Raw genomic sequence first — 16,590 nt, 5'->3', positions numbered from 1 at the left:
TATTATATGCACTTGATCAATATAATCCCAATAAAAGTTTTTCCAATCCTTATCTTTACATGTGAAAATTTGTTTCATTGAAAGATTGACTTGTATGTTACTCATACAAGTCAATCTTCTAACTTGTATGTGTGACATACAAGTCAGAAGATAATTGCAATTATCTTCTGACTTGTAGTTGCAATCTTTGCTACATATCCCCCTGAACTTCAACTTCCTATCCACACTAATAACACTCCAGTATCCCTAACCTGATGAGTTTCTTCTAGCATAATCCCACCAATATAATAAAACATTGGATATCAAATCAGGCCAAAGTGCCTGATTTACATTTACTGACATCTATTTTACTATGCTCACAATTCCAGCCTATTCAAATCATTCTGCAAGTACTGCATATCAGTAGCATTCCTGATTACCCTACCTATTTTTGCATCATCAGCAAATAAGTATGTCACCTGTTAAATCCTCTCCAATATCATTATGTACAGATTGAATAACAGTGGACCTAGGATTGATTCTTGTGATACACTACTGGTTACCTTCAATCTTGCAGACTCACATCCCCCCCCCTATATACCACTTTCTGATATCTGTCAGTCAGCCATCATCTTATCCCCACTAATATTTTATAATCCAAACCCTATTCTCCAATTTATGCAACAGTCTTCTATGCTGTATTCCGTCAAAATTATTATAGAATGTGAGGAACTTGCTAAAAAACATGACCTTCCCTTAATAAAGGGAAGGTCATGTTTTTTTAGCAAGTTCCTCACATTCTGTTCATTGCAAAATAGAGATTCACTGTCAACCATTTCTTAATTCAAGCCCTAACAATTATTTCCAAAAATCTTCACCACCACTCCTGGCTGATGTATCCAATAGTTGCATACATCGGTCTTTGCACTGCCCTTGTGCAATAAGTTTACCATACATTATTTTTCTGTTCCGAGACTCAAATTATATAGCCTGGTCAAAGGAATAGCCAGTTCAGCTGAACACTCTTTTAGCACCCGTGCTGATATCCGATCAGTGCCTATTGCTGAATTCTTATTCAGTTTGTGCAACAGCTCTAATACCTCCTCTTCATACACCTGAATTTCTTCATTCAATGAAGAGGTAGCAGTGAACTTAATGTTGCATACATCAATTCGATAGCTTTCAGCAAAATTTGCACTCGTTAGTTGAACAACCACTTCTGCATCTGTCACCCTCACACCATCGTATTCAGAAGAGTTATCTTTCATATTCATTCATTCATTCTTTTACTTGCAGCATGTCAATAGAATACTTTGGGGTTGTCTTTAGCTTGCAGAGCCAGTTTCTTTTCATACTGAGACATAGCTTTCCATACAACAGTTGTGACTCTTCTAGCCTGCAGCTTATAATTTTCATAATGGACATCATCCTTATATACACACACAGTATTCCTTCCACATCATCCTTTTCTTATGACTCTCTTGCTCAATATGAGCACAAGAGATTCATCCATTTGACTCCTACCCTATTTATTCTTCAAACTCTCAGACACATTCTGATATTGCATCATTTAAATTTTAAATGCTTCCCATGCACTGTCAATATTTATCCCATCCAGCAATCGACACCATTTGGTTGGTCATTATTTCCTGCTTCGTAGGTTCAGCAAGTAACCTTTTCTGAATGGAACATTCATTCAGTAAACTTAGTCAGTTACTGCATGATCACTGTCACCAACTGGAGACAGAATAGTTACATCTTTTAGTGAAACATCCTCTGACACTATAATCAAATCTAACACACTCTGACCTTGAGTTCCTTCTGTCACATGCTGCTTGAGGAAGTTGTCTCGTAATAGCTCAATAAATTCAGTTTCATTCTTCTCTTGAGAATTTACTGCTACCTAATCAATATTTGGATAATTAAAGTAAAATCAATGTCATGTGTCAGAAGGGGGTCAGAAGAAAAGTAATCTTCGATATCCTTTTTGAAGAGTTGAAGGTTTTGGTCTTTCAAGAATGCTTCCTGGCAAAGGATATTGCATAGAAATGAGGTAGACAAAATTAAAAATGAATGGGAGTATCAGGATCAGCAAGCCAGAAACACTAAAAGGAATATCTCTTGTCTCATGTTAAGGTGGGTTTAGCAGAAATGCAGGCATGATGGATACCAGTTCTGCAGAATAGCTTCACGAATGAGAGAGAGAGAGAGAGAGAGAGAGGGGGGGGTCATCAATTGGCAAAACTCCTCTCTTCTGAACAGAAAGTGAAGTGGCTACTGCCATGCTTAATCAGTATTGTATCACATGTCTCCTGAAAACATGAAGCATGTATTGCAATGTTTCAGCTATATTTATAGGTGATTTACTGTTGTCATATATGCAGGATTTGGATAAGAAGAATGATGTTAGGAGGTCAAGCTTTGTCTTTAGTTGATGTTGCAATATTGCCATATGGATGAAAGAGGTGAGAGAGCACAGATTGGTGGAAATTGCTTTCAACAGCTTTTGCAAAGGACCAGAAGACATGGCTGCTACTGGCACAGGCAGCAAGTTTTATAAATTTAGGACTTTCAAAGTCAGAATACTGTTAATCATTGCAGCTTCAGTATGGGCTGTGTATGAAGCTGTAGTTTTGTCTCAAATGACATTAGATTAGGCTCTGAAAAATGGGCCAGATATGATGAGCAAATCATTTATAAAGAATGGCTACAACAGGGAAACAGTCAACAGAATCCTTCAAGAATGCTACCTAAGATTAAAATAATAATAATAATAACAACAATAAAGTCATAGTCCTCCTAAGGGAGAAAATAGACAGACAACTACAAGAACACAATAAGGCTACATTCAAACCACCTGCAAAATTAAAAACTTATTCAGCACCTCTAATGATCCTCTCCCTTGTCCTCCCAGGGGTATAATCTGCTGCACTTGTAATTTATCCTACATAAGGGAAACAAGATATACGATCCCAAAAAAAAAAAAAAAAAAAAGAAGAATACAAACGACGCATTAAATTCCTTAATTATGAAAAATCAGGCTTTTCTGAACAGTCACTTCAAAGATGCCATAGAATTGATTGGAAAGGCATGCAAGTCCTTGCATCATACCAAAATAGGGCACAAAAGAAAATTCAATGATGATAATCCATCATCCCAAACCCAACAAAAATTATGGTCTAACATTCCCAAGAGTCTGGAGGGCCCATCTGCAATTCATATAACATCTGGGAAGACCAACAGAAGAACAGGATGGCAGAACTTCAACAACCTCCAAACACAGAAACCAGGAGAAATACAGGTCAATATATAACCAGTGGATGATAGATAATAATCACTGTAATAAGTATGGCATGAAAATTAGCAATAAAAAGACAAAACTATGAAAACAGGCAGGCGTGTGGAAAATATCAGCTGTATTCTGAATAGAGAACCCATAGAATGATTGAAATATTTCAGCAAAAATTTTAGTGATGATGATGGCAAATTAAATATGAAAATAGACAATAGAAAATGCAAAACTGTATGGTGAGGAGTGAACTGAATAAATTTATATGGAATAACAGAGAAGTTGCCTCCTCACCATACCAGTTGTTTATTCTCTAATAAAACTTAATGGTATAACTAACACCAATAGGAAAAAAATACATTTATTAAACGCACTAATATTTTGCTGGTTTTTCCACTCAGCATCATCAGAGTACAATGATAACTGTCAAGCACACAGTACTAAAACAAGTTATTGTAGAAACAATATAAATTGTAACTGACACTTAATATCCTTACGTGGTACCTTCTATGGGTCAGATAACTACAAAGTTAATTCAGGATAGTCTGGTTATTAGGTCTTAAAATGATAGTCTCCCAGATCTTTGGTAAATTAATGCAACCATACTTCTTTATGAATTTGCTTATTCTGTTGTTTAGTTTATGATTTAGTTTGATTAAATAGTTGTATATAAGGACATTGTTCAGTTTTAATTTATGGATCTGAGAATTGCGAAAATAGTTGACCAAAGACCAGATATGGGAGTTCTATAATTCTACCACTGATGCAAACTATTTGCATCAGTGGTAGAATTATATTCAAATTGAAAATAGTGAGAAGGAAGAACAATGGTAACATTCAGAAATGTATGTGCAGAGCTAATATAATATCTCTGCTTGCACATTCTAATAATAGAGTTAGAGATAAAAGGCCATCAAACATGTGTTTGGATGGATCATTGCAGGTTCTTGAATTTTTATGTTAATAAAAAAGTTCAAGTGCTTTAGAAGATTACATGTAAGAAAAGACCATAACAAATAACAGACCAGTTTTGAAGAAAACTGTTGTTAGCAAACCAGTAATAATATAATACAAACTTAATTGTGTTGGATTATCGTATCTTACACAACCACTGAGAGTTAGGAAATGGTGATGATTAAGTTAGTTAATATATATATCTGCAGTTCTGACTACTTCTGTACTAAGTCTCTTCCATGATTCCTGAAAAATAAGAGCTTTGTCTCATCTCTCACATCTGGGAAACCATTTAATACACAAGCTATCCAAAAGACTTTTACCATATTAACTAAACTATCCACAAATATTTCTGACAAAATATTCACAAATATTTTGCATACATACTCATTCATTTCAGTAAAATTATGGAGACTACAACCGTGCTAGGAATAATTACTTTAATTGCCCAACATTTTGACCTTCATATTAAGGTCATCATCTGGAGTATACATACGTATATATATATATATATATATATACAAAGACAAGCTATATTACATTTCAAACAGTATGCCAAAGTTACAATTATTTGATCAACCATTATTCTACTGGCCTTAACTCTAATGAAAAAAAAAAAAAACTACAAAATTATTTTATTTATAACATCATCATAGAACAAATTCCTATAGATAATTTTAATACAGCAAAAGTGGTAGCCTAATCCATAATTTAACATGAGTGTTGTGTTGTTAGAGTTAATTAGTCCTAATTATAATTAACTCTTAGACCAAAAGGTTAAATGGATAGAATATGTGACATCCATATTCTTGGGATTTTTAGAAACCATTATTGTTAAGATTAGGGTGGTTGATAAGAATTTCACAGGCCTCTTTAAATTTATGCTCATACCACATTTTGGTGTGATGTAAACAACAGGTGCCTTTTCAGTAAATTCTATGTAGAGTATTCAGGGTATGATCAGAAACACCAGACTTACCATAGTTATTAAATTTAACATGCCATTTGTTCCTTTTTTTCTGATAGAATTGTGCATTTTCACCTATATGGATCAAATTACAGGTGCAATGAATATGGTATATTCCAGGGTGGGCCAGCAAAGGAAGTGAATCCTTGGATGAATTGAATAAGTTCTTTAATTTTGCAGGAGGTTTAACAGTGGCATTAAAGTTGTATTTCTGTAGTATTCTGTTTATTTTATCTGATATCCATTTAATGTATGGAAAAAGTGAACATAAATGACACATTAAATTTAATAACTATTGTAAATCTGACCTTTCTGATTATGTCTTGAATATATTACATAGAATTTACTAAAGAGGCACCTGTTGTTTACATCACTTGAAAATGTGGTATAAGCATAATTTTAAGGAGGCCTGTGAAATTCTTATCAACCACCCTAATCTTAACAATAATGGTTTCTAAAAATCCCAAGAATATGGATGTCACATATTCTACCCACTTAACACCTTTTGGTCTAACAAATTATAATTAATTTTTATAATTAATTATAATTAAGACTGTAAGTAATGTGGGATCTTAACTCTAATATAACAACACTCATGTTAAATTATGGATTAGGCCACCACTTTTGCTGTATTAAAATTATCTATATGAATTTGTTCTATGATGATGTTATAAACAGAATATAGCATTGATGCAGTTTTTTTTTCACTAGAGGTCAGGTCAGTAGAATAATGGTTGATCAAATCATTATCACTTTGGCATACCGTTTGAAATGTAATATAGTTTGTATATATACGAGGATGTTCTGAAAAGTTCTCAGCCTGGACCATAGATGGCAACACTATCAGCAAGATTTTTTTTTTTTCCAAGTTGGTACATCTGTCATAAGTATCCATGTGAAATTGCAAGTCATTCTATCAAGTAGTTTGTTTTATATAGCTGTTTGAAGCAAAAGTGTTGTCTGTATCCCTTGAAATGGATAAAATTGAGTATCGTGTGGTTATAAAATTCTTTGTAAAAGAATGTTTAACGCCAAAAGAAATTCATTCGAAGTTCATAAAAGTTTATGGGCACTCTTCTCCTTCGTTTTCGACAATTAAGAAATGGGCTGCCAAGTTTAAACATGGCCGTACCAGCCTTGAAGATGATCCATGTGAAGGACATCCAAAAAGTTTAACGACACCAGAAATCATTGATCAAGTGCACGATATGGTACTGGATGACTGGCGAGTCAAAGTGCGTGAAATTGCTGAGACTATAGGCATTTCAAAAGAACATGTAGAATGTTTTGCATGAAGAACTGCAAATGAAAGAGCTTTGCACAAGATGGGTACCCTGGGTACTCACAGCAGATCAAAAACGCACTCACATGAAAATTTCTGAACAGTGCTTGGAGTGTTTTAACAAGAACCCAAACAGCAGTCAAAACAATGGTCAGAAGCTGGTTACTCAGCGCCAAAGAAGACAAAGTCAGTTCCATCAGCAGGAAAGGCCATGGCATCGGTGTTTTTGGATGCTAAGGGCATTTTCTTTATTAATTATCTTGAAAAGGGTAAAACAATAACCAGGGAATATTATTCCGATCTTTTAACCAGACTAGACAAAAAAATTCGTGAGAAAAGACCCAGTTTGCAGAAGAAAAATATCATCTTTCATCAGGACAATGTACCTGCCCACAAAGGTGTTTTGGCAATGGGAAAATTAAGGGATCTGCACTATGAATTGTTGGAACATCCACCCTATTCCCCGATTTGGCTCCCTCTGACATCTATCTCTTCCCCAAACTAAAACTCTTCCTCACTGGTCAGCGTTTTTCTTTGAATCAAGAGGTGATTGCAGCTGTAGAGAGGTATTTTGCAGATCTTACTGAGAACCACTACAGGGACGAGATAATAGCGCTGGAGCATCTCTGGAATAAATGTATTAGTCTTAAGGGAGATTATGTTGAAAAATAAATATAATTTTGAAATTATAAATTTGTTTTTTCATTGTTAGGCCAACAACTTTTCAGACCACCCTCATATGTGTATATTCCAGATGATGATGATAACCTTAATATGAAGGTCCAAACCAGGGATCGGCAACCTTTTTAGATTGAAGAGCCATTTTTAAAATTATATCTGTTAAAAAAAAATTTAGGGAGCCGCACGCAGTGATGAGCAACCAATGGTCCCCAGTTGCATGCGGCCCTCTCAGGTTTTTTGTGTGATCCACGGTGTTCTTTTTTGTACGGCATAATTAGTATATTTTAATTAAAAATCTATTTTATGAATGTTGACTTTTACATGTGGATTTATTTGTGCAGGTCAAAAAATTAAAATATAGCTAAATAATGGAAAATAAATTAATACTTTCTTATCAAAGAAAAAGAAAATATTCTTTATGCTGATCGAACCGAGTATTTGATTTACTATTTAATTGCTCATCACTACTTTAAATTTAGAAACTACATTGAAAAATATTATAATTAAATTATTTATTCAGTTTTTTTTACAGTAACACGTTATCATACTTGTAATAGGGTGGCATGTCACATGAAATTATATGATATTTTTAAATATTAAATAATAAAACAAAGATTTGCTCCTCCTTACAAAAACATATGTATAAAATCCAATAACATACCTATTTCTTTAATTTTTTTTTTTTAAATTTGAAATATCTTCTTAATGCGACTTCTGCTGTTGAACTTCTTGAGATAGTTTCTCAATATGTGGCGAATACGCCTTAATTTTCATTTTCAGACATGACAAAAGACTCATGTTGTTTGGTAGGTTCTCAACTTTTAATAAAATTCATATTAGAAAATATTTGCTGACAGAAATATGTCGATCCGAAAATCGATAGAAGTCCAAATGCATATGTTTGAAATCACCGAATTTAAGTGTCTGGTAAACAATTCCGCATGTCAAATATAATCTGATCTTGCTTTTTAAGATCTTCTATTTCAGACCATTTTTTGTATTGCATGGGTAGATTTTTTGTCTTTCCAACTCCTCCAGGTCAGCTTTAAGATTTCTAAATTTTGAATTCCACAAATCCTGTGGAATTGTGGAATTCAAGTGTTTTCAGGTCCTCTAACTGAAATTGAAATACAGTCTCATCAATTCCAGCAAAAGGTAAAAAATTTAATTCAGCAGGATTAATTTCAAGTGGTCGCAATAAAAATGACATAGTTGCCTTGTTCTTTCTCAATTCCTCAAATCTCCCATTAAATGCAGATCGCATATTTACCACAATTTCTTTGAAAAGGTTAAATTTATTTTATGGAATTATTATCAGCTTGTTATTGTTGATATTTCTTCAATGTAGGAAAATGTAATAATGTGCCTTTCTCTAAGTCTGTTGCAAATAAATATAATTTTTGTTCAAACGAAATCACTTCTAAAAGCAAAACTGCTGTATTTCCCTTTCCCTGTAGTTTCTTATTTAGTGCATTTAAATGGGAAGTCATATTCACCATAAAGTAGAATTTTTGTAAAATGTAAATAGAATGTAAAGAAGGATTATTGCGTATGATTTCAAAGAGTTCAAACATGAAAGTATTAAATTTTTCAGCATTGCATGTACTATTTTCAATTGTAAAATATCCTTGACTTAATGTAAAATGTCCTTGATTAAATGTAAAATGTCCTTAATTTATTGCAAATGCTAAATTTAAGGTTTTTAGTTTCTAATTTAATAAATAACATTCATTTTGCATTATTCAAAAATAGATTGTTTAATAATGAAAAGAGCCACAATTATTCATTCAAAGAGCCAAATGCAGCTCCGGAGCCTCAGGCTGCCGACCTCTGGTCCAAACACTGGGAAATTAAAGTAATTATTTCTAGCATTTGTAGGCTTCATAATTTTAATGAAATGAATGCTGATCACTGTGTAACACCAAAGGAAAAGATACATACATACTTATGTTCCCTCATTAAAAAAAAAAAATTAAAATTAAAACTATATCAGTGATTAGTTTTAAAATTAAAATTAAAACTATATTAGCACTTTAAAGCAATATGCTGTTTTAGTTGGCCAGGTAGATATCATCTCCATTAGGTCAGCTAGGCCACAAGTTGGAATCTGCTATGGCTTGGATATTTGTGAATGTCTTTAGAGTACAGGTGACGTTCACCTACTACCCAGCTTACTGAGGCCCAAAGTGGCTTGAAAAGGTTCCATGTTTAGTCTTTAGGATTCCTAGTACATCTTAACCTTAATCTGCTCACAGATGAAAAGTACGATAGGTTTACAACTTTTCATGGTAGTCAAGATGCACATTTGAAACAAAAATATGAAAACTTAAAGTGTATATTTCATTTATCTTAATCTAAGAAGAGTGATAGTACTTGATTTTCACAAAACATGTAATTGATTAAATTTTATTGATATAAAATGAATATTTATTATATTTATCATTCTTTCTTCAGCTGTCTACAGCAAGCATAGGAATTTTGGGAGCAATTGTAGCATTGTGTGCAGAATCAATTGAAACTGTAGGTGAGTAACAAATACTCAGCATTCATCATTCAATATCACTTTCTTTCTACATGTTTTTATGTCTGTTATCTATAAAAATATCTCTGTAATGGTACTTTTGTACCCTGTAAAGTTTTCTTAAAAAAAAAAAAAAGTTAAGTAAATATATAAGCAAAATTTTTATATTTATCAGTTATACACTATGTAGTTTTGAAAAAGAAAACTACATAAGATATATTCATTTCACTAAATGGTAAATTAAGATTTCATCTCTCCTTCTTTTCATATATTCCTGTTATTCCATTAAGGTATATAGAATCTCCAGTAGTGGCAAATTATCATATTTTGGCCATTATAGTTTAAAATAGCAAAAATGGAACACCAAAACTATGTCATGTTCCATCATAATAATAAATTTGGTTTATAATTTTATTCTAGATTTATCAGTTTCAAGACTGCTTGTAATGGAGCATGCTAACTTCACAGAAACAAATATCAACACAAAATACGTGATTTAAACAGGTTTGATGTCAAAAGATGGAAGTTTTTTTACTTGGCTATGCTACCAATTATATATTTGGTTTAATCCTTTATCCAAGTGTAAGCAAACAAAGTGTGTGTCAACTATTTTCAGGTGCAAACTTTGTTTGCTTACACTTGGATAAAGGATTAAACCAAATATATAATTGATAGAGTTGATGTCAAATATACATACATTTGTGATGTAGGCTATTCAATGCTGTTTTTATGTGGCATCTTCAAAATGGAGATGAACAACCATGTGCTTCACAGGTTTTTATTTTTCCAGTCTTTTTGTTGTGGTATGGATTTCCTCCCTAACAATTTCATGATCTACTTCTCTTTCTTCAACCCATCCAAGCCCTTATCATTGGTGGTCCATTAATTAGAGGTAGCAGCAGATTAATGAAGTGAGCATGCTACTCTTCTACTGCATCTCCCAAAGGCAAGCATTTATGTCTGTAGATCTGTGTTCATATTTTTCTCCCAGAAACTAGGGTTTCTAGGAGAAAAAAATGAATCCATATGAGACAAGCTAATTCATTTTGATTGAAAAGACTTGAAAAGTTCCTCATGTCACAGATGGCATTCACATCTGGATATTCCAAAACAAAGGACTTGCATCTACTAACTGAGCTACACATTGTATTCATGTCATTCTGTTCTTATCTCTTTCCTATTGTTTTTCCCATTAAAAGTCTGCTGATTCTCTTGATACAAGCCTTGCCATTTTCATTTTCTTTTTTTTTTTTTTCATTAGTTGATCTTTAGAATTCAATTGTTCAGTAATTCTATATTGATTATTTTCTTTGCATCATATCTCAAATGCTTGCAGTCTATTTTGTTCTGTTTGTTGTGAAGCCATATTCAACACTCAAATGCACGTATTGTGTTTTTTTTCTGCTTATTAAGTTTAATATAGCCATTATTTCGCCTTTCTAATAAGAAAGGCCAAATTGATTTCATTGGTCCTCCCTTCATGATTAATGTATTAATTTACAGGATGCCATTAATTTTTTTTTGCTCTTATGGCATTTAAATTTTTTATTCTCATGAACTTTGCTTTAATTATATTTGGGATCTAGATTTCATGTTTCATTACTAAGGATATAAGGTCTTTTAAATAAGTTTTGTTTTGCTATTAAAATGGCATCAACTGCATATATGAAGATACAACCCCTGGCAAAATGTATCTGATCAATGACTGTAACACAAACATTGTGTGTGTAATATATATTAGGATTTATTTTTCCTCAATACATAAATGTTGTTCAAATTGAACAGTTATGAATATAAATACGATTAAAAAAGAAATAAAATTTATTACAAAAAAAATTTTGTAGTTGCTTTTAACCAGAAATTAGGTGAATGGAAATCAAACACTGAAGAAAAAAGTATGCGATCATTCTTTGATTGGGAAATATATATCCAATCACCGAACTCAGTATTTTGTTATTCCTCCTTAGCCTGAACGACGGCTTGCATCCTTTGTGGCATGGACTCGATAAACTTTTGACAGTCAGTTGGCAGAATTTCACTCGTTTTCTGTGATTGCTTAACATAATTTAATGACATTTGTCGGCCTTTTGATGTCAATTTTTCGCTTTAAAATATTCTAAACATTTTCAATCAGATTAAGGTCTGGGCTATTCGAAGACATCACCGGTGTTCTAAGGCAAATTCGAGATTTGTCACTAAAAATGACTTTTTTCTAGTCATCAAATTCCCAATTTACATGATTTTTACACTTTTACACCATTGGAAAAATTTTTTTTGTGTGTTGCTTTGTCAAAAAAGGTTTCGCTTTAGCTTTGCTAAAGCAAAATTCTTGACCATTCAGCCAATTTTGTACTGTGTGGTCACTTATCTTCACTCTGTAGTTCGACCATGCAGCATTAAGTTGTTTGATGTCGGACGTAGCATTGTCTTCACAAATTCAGCCAGTTTTCTGTGCCGTTTGCTTGAGTGACACGGGGACATCCACTTCGAGGCATGCTTTTTACACTATTGGTTAAGTGATATTTTTTCCAAATGTCACATACAGTACTTTGAGCATGTTTTAGTAATCGAGCTACTTGTCATTGAGACATTCCATCTTTCAAATAGTCAATCATTCTGTTTTTTTAAATTGCTCAGAGGCTCTTCACAGGAGCCATTCTTTAACACTGTATATAGAATTCAGATTTCGCAATCGCGATTCTGCTCCTTATAAATGTTTTCTTTATGTGTGCACAGACAATTATATACATTTTAAACATTTGCATATTGGGAAATGGTGCACATTTGTTTTCTCAGCGATTGCGGAGTTGTTTCCAACTGCCGGCTTAATCAGATACTTTTTTCCAAAACAGATAATTTATTTTCTTTAAATTAGACTTTAAATCATACAAAAATTTTCTTTTCTTTTTTACTTTAAAGTGAGATATTTCATTTCTTGCATGCTAAAAGCGGCCCTTTCCAAGAAATATACCAGGTATATATTACAGTCTTCGTAGTGATAACAATGTTGATTGGATACTTTTTTGCCAGCGGTTGTATGCTGCTTATTTTATATATGATGTAATATTACACGGGTGGCCAGAGTTTTTGCAGCAAGAGCCCAAGTTACCTACCAGAATTGTTAAGAGCCACATCCCAAAGGTCTATGTCAGTCATATACGTACACATATAAATACAATAGCATTTATAAGGAATAAGGAAAAAAAAGTTTTTGAAATGATGACATCATTGTGTGTGTGTGACGTCATGAGTTTGGAATTTTTCTGGGAAGCATCTGCGTGTGTGATGTCGCGTTGTTTGTTTTGTTTGCATATGGAATTGTGAGTGATGGTTAGAGATAAGGATTGGTGTCGTGATTGGTGGAACACTATGAACAAAATATGGGTAGACTGAATGGGGGAAGCGACGTTAGTGTCATGGATGTGTGTTATCAGATGAAGATAAGTGATGTAATTTATTAGTTGCAATTTGTTATTGTTTTGAATGGAAAAGGAAGATATATTAGTGGAAAGGATTTGTGTCATAATTGCTGGGACACTTTAAACCAAACGGGTAGGGTGAATGGGGGGAAAGCGACGTCAGTATCCTGGATGTGTACTGTTATCACATGAAGATTAGTGACGTTATTTGTTAGTTGTAATTAAATGACGTTATTGTTTTGAATGGAAAAGGAAAATATATTAGTGGATAAGGATTCGTGCCGTGATTGATGGGACACTATGAACAAAATAGGGGTAGGGTGAATGGGGGAAGCAACGTCAGTGTCATGGATGTGTGTTGTTATGAGTTGTAGATAAGTAAATGGTTTGCTTATGGCCTTGTGGGTGATGGTATCGATAAGATAGAGTTTGGAATTTCGCCCATGGGGCCCCCTTCTGTCATGGACATCACATGGTGTGTTTGGTTCGCGAAAGCATTGTGGGTGTTGTTTAAAGATAAGGAATCGTGACGTTATGTGTTTGGACATTTCTGGCGAACATATGCCTCTGTGACATCACGTGGTGTTTTGGTTTGCCAATGGAATTGTGGGCGATGTTTTCAGATAAGATATCTTGTAATTTCCCAGGGTGACACACACATCCGTCATTGTCGTCAAGTTTTGTCTTTGGTTGTCTATAGATGCCAGTACTAATTTTCCAATATAGTTTGGGGTATTTCTCTCCTGTTAAAGAGTATGGGAATTCTTAGAGTAGAGTCGAGATGGCGGCAGCGTTTAGACCTTTTCTGAATAATTTAATTATATGCTGGTGTCCCCTGAAACACACACCTTTTTTTCTCATATACATAACTCATCCGAATATTTTGATTTGTCTACATTTAAGTTCTTAAACTTCATTACTTTTTCTAATTAATGTTATCTTTTTTACAAAATGTTTGGCTATTGGTATTTTTAGTTTACAGTCAAGAGAAAATCCAAATGGCATTTAAAAAAATAAATTAAAATAAACTGAGGTTTAAATGAATTACAAAACTTTTGTATATGGTCTAGAAATTCTAATGATGATTTAAATTACTTAGTCATCCCAGAATGGCTCTTAATTGAACAGATATTTCAAAATAGTTGAATTTTATATCCACAACACATACACACTGACAAAACACGAGTTGAAAGAATGATATTTCTGTAAATAACCAGAAAATCTAGTTGACTACATCCTTTAGATTTCTATCCGTTTGGTACTCTTTGTTAATTCCTTCGCATGGTGCCTCATGCTATGTTTTCCCATGCTTTCTGTCCAAAATGACATCATAGAATTGAGGGTACGTGCTACTTCCTGATTTTGGAATTCTGGTAGATTTGGTATTAGGAATCGTAATTTTTTTTTTCTATTTTACTTTAAAAATCAGTTAACTACATTTTCTAGCCAGATTAACTGAGCAATAAATAAATAAATGTGTGTGAATTTTTCCCCCCCACACCGTAGATATTTACATTAATCTTTCGTGAAGATTACTCATTTATTTCGGGTCTTAGTTTTCAGTCCTCTTTCAGTCAGACAATGGGAACTTTAGTTTATTCATTTTGTAAATAACTAACTAATCACATCCTGTATTAGATGACTTGCGGTATTGTTCAAAAGGTATAATTTCCCATGGTTGCTTGTTCCCACACACATGTGACTAAGTGATTTTAGCATTCACGTGATTGTGATGAGACATATCCTAATCTTATTCATTCCTGATTATTGAAACCAATAATACACTTATTGTTTTCAAGTAGATGGCGTATTTGTTTACATTTTTTATAGCTAGGAAGCTGGAATTTAACTGGGTAAAGTTTCACTGTGGAAAACACAACAACAACACACATCTTTGTTCATTTAAATTACAAATGCATATTTTATAGTGCTGAAATGTTAAATCACTAAATGCTTACAGTCACACTTTAATTCCAAATGATGAGCAAATATACTAGTCTGTTAGAGACATCTACAGATATTGTGATTATTTATTTCATTTGTACTTTATTCATTTAAAAAGACACAATTACATTATTAGCTATCACATCTGTCTTTTTTTTCTCTCGTTCTCCTAATGGAATAGTATGTGTTGTCAAGTTTTGAAAAAAAAAAGAAAAACTTTTGACTGCCAGTCGCATGTTTTTAAACTTTTATCATGTACAAATGTTTGTAAAGAAAAGAAAAATGTACCTTCTGTTTATTTTTGAAAACAGCATAAAAGTTTTTAAGACACAATTACGTTATTTGAAAAAAAAAAAATTTCTACTGCCAGTCTCGTGTTTTTAAACTTTTATCATGTACAAATGTATGGAAAGAAAAGAAAAATGTACCTTTTTTTTTTCTACACCAAACTTTTTTTAAGAGTTTTGGTAACGTGATGGGCATACTATGACCCATACATAAGCACTGCGACACTGCAGCATTGCCAAGGAAAATATGAAAAAATTAAATTTTGTTCGTGTTTATAAATAATAACAATGCTTACATTATATAAATGCAGTACAACATGTTAAAGGTTACAGCTTATGTTTTGACATTGATTGAATAGTTAATAATTGGAATTATTCGATTAATGCTTTAGATTAAATTAAGATTAAAGTAGAACAAAAGGAGTGGGCCCGATGAACCAGTGTTTTAATAGTTCCTGCCTTTTGACTGGGATGGTGATGAGATTCCGCATGGATATAATGGCCTGTATGAGTCTTCTTTCTATAAACTGAGAAATGTAGGTTACCATCTGGTTGGCGAAGAATTAGAAGATCTAAAAAGGCCAACTGCTTATTTGATTCTACTTCTAGGGTAAACTTGATCCTAGGATGAAATGCGTTTAACTTAGTGAGAAATTGTTGAAGTTCATCAGAAGAGCCATTCCATACAGCAAAAATGTCATCGACATATCTGAACCAATGAGTAGGTCTGGGAGAAATATTGTCAAAGATACGTTGTTCAAAATGTTCCATAAAGAAATTGGAGATAGCAGGAGAAAGAGGGTTACCCATTGCTGTTCCTTCAATTTGTTGATACAACTTATTTTTAAAGGAAAAATAACCAGAATTTATTACAAAATCAAATACGTTTACAATGTCTGAAGGAAATTCCTGTTGTAGTAATTCAATACTTTCCGAAAGAGGCACATTTGTAAATAAAGAAACAACTTCTAAACTGATCATGATATCAGAAACGTCCATATGAAGATCTGAAATTTTATTTTTGAAATCCAAAGTATTTTTTATATAAGTATCAGTTCTTCTAGTTGAATAGGAGAGTAAATTTGATAAAAATTTTGAGATTTTGTAAGTGGGGCAACCTATACAATCTACGACTGGCCTTAACGGAATGCCTGGTTTATGAACTTTTGGAAGACCATACAATCTAGGTGGACGAACGAAGAAGATTTTAAGTTTTTTCTTTTGATCTTCATTCCATGTAGATACATTATCTATAAGAGAATTAAGT

At 33.0% G+C, this 16,590-nt stretch overlaps 1 protein-coding gene across 2 annotated transcripts in view; it reads left to right on the top strand.

Moving 5' to 3' along the window:
* Nucleotides 1-16,590, top strand: part of Zip99C (Zinc transporter Zip99C) — a 252,260-nt gene that overhangs the window by 184,992 nt on the left and 50,678 nt on the right. For both annotated transcript variants that reach the window (XM_090391764.1, XM_090391763.1), the window contains exon 7: nt 9,607-9,676. In XM_090391764.1, the coding sequence (XP_090247890.1) occupies nt 9,607-9,676 (70 nt within the window). The remainder of the gene's footprint in view (nt 1-9,606; nt 9,677-16,590) is intronic.

Source organism: Typopeltis vanoorti, chromosome 4 (assembly GCF_054136105.1).
Source record: "Typopeltis vanoorti isolate ZY-2024b chromosome 4, IOZ_Tvanoo_1.0, whole genome shotgun sequence".
NCBI lineage: Eukaryota > Metazoa > Arthropoda > Arachnida > Uropygi > Thelyphonidae > Typopeltis > Typopeltis vanoorti.
Note: the sequence above shows the minus strand (reverse complement) of the source record. Positions and strands in the feature narration are given on the sequence as shown.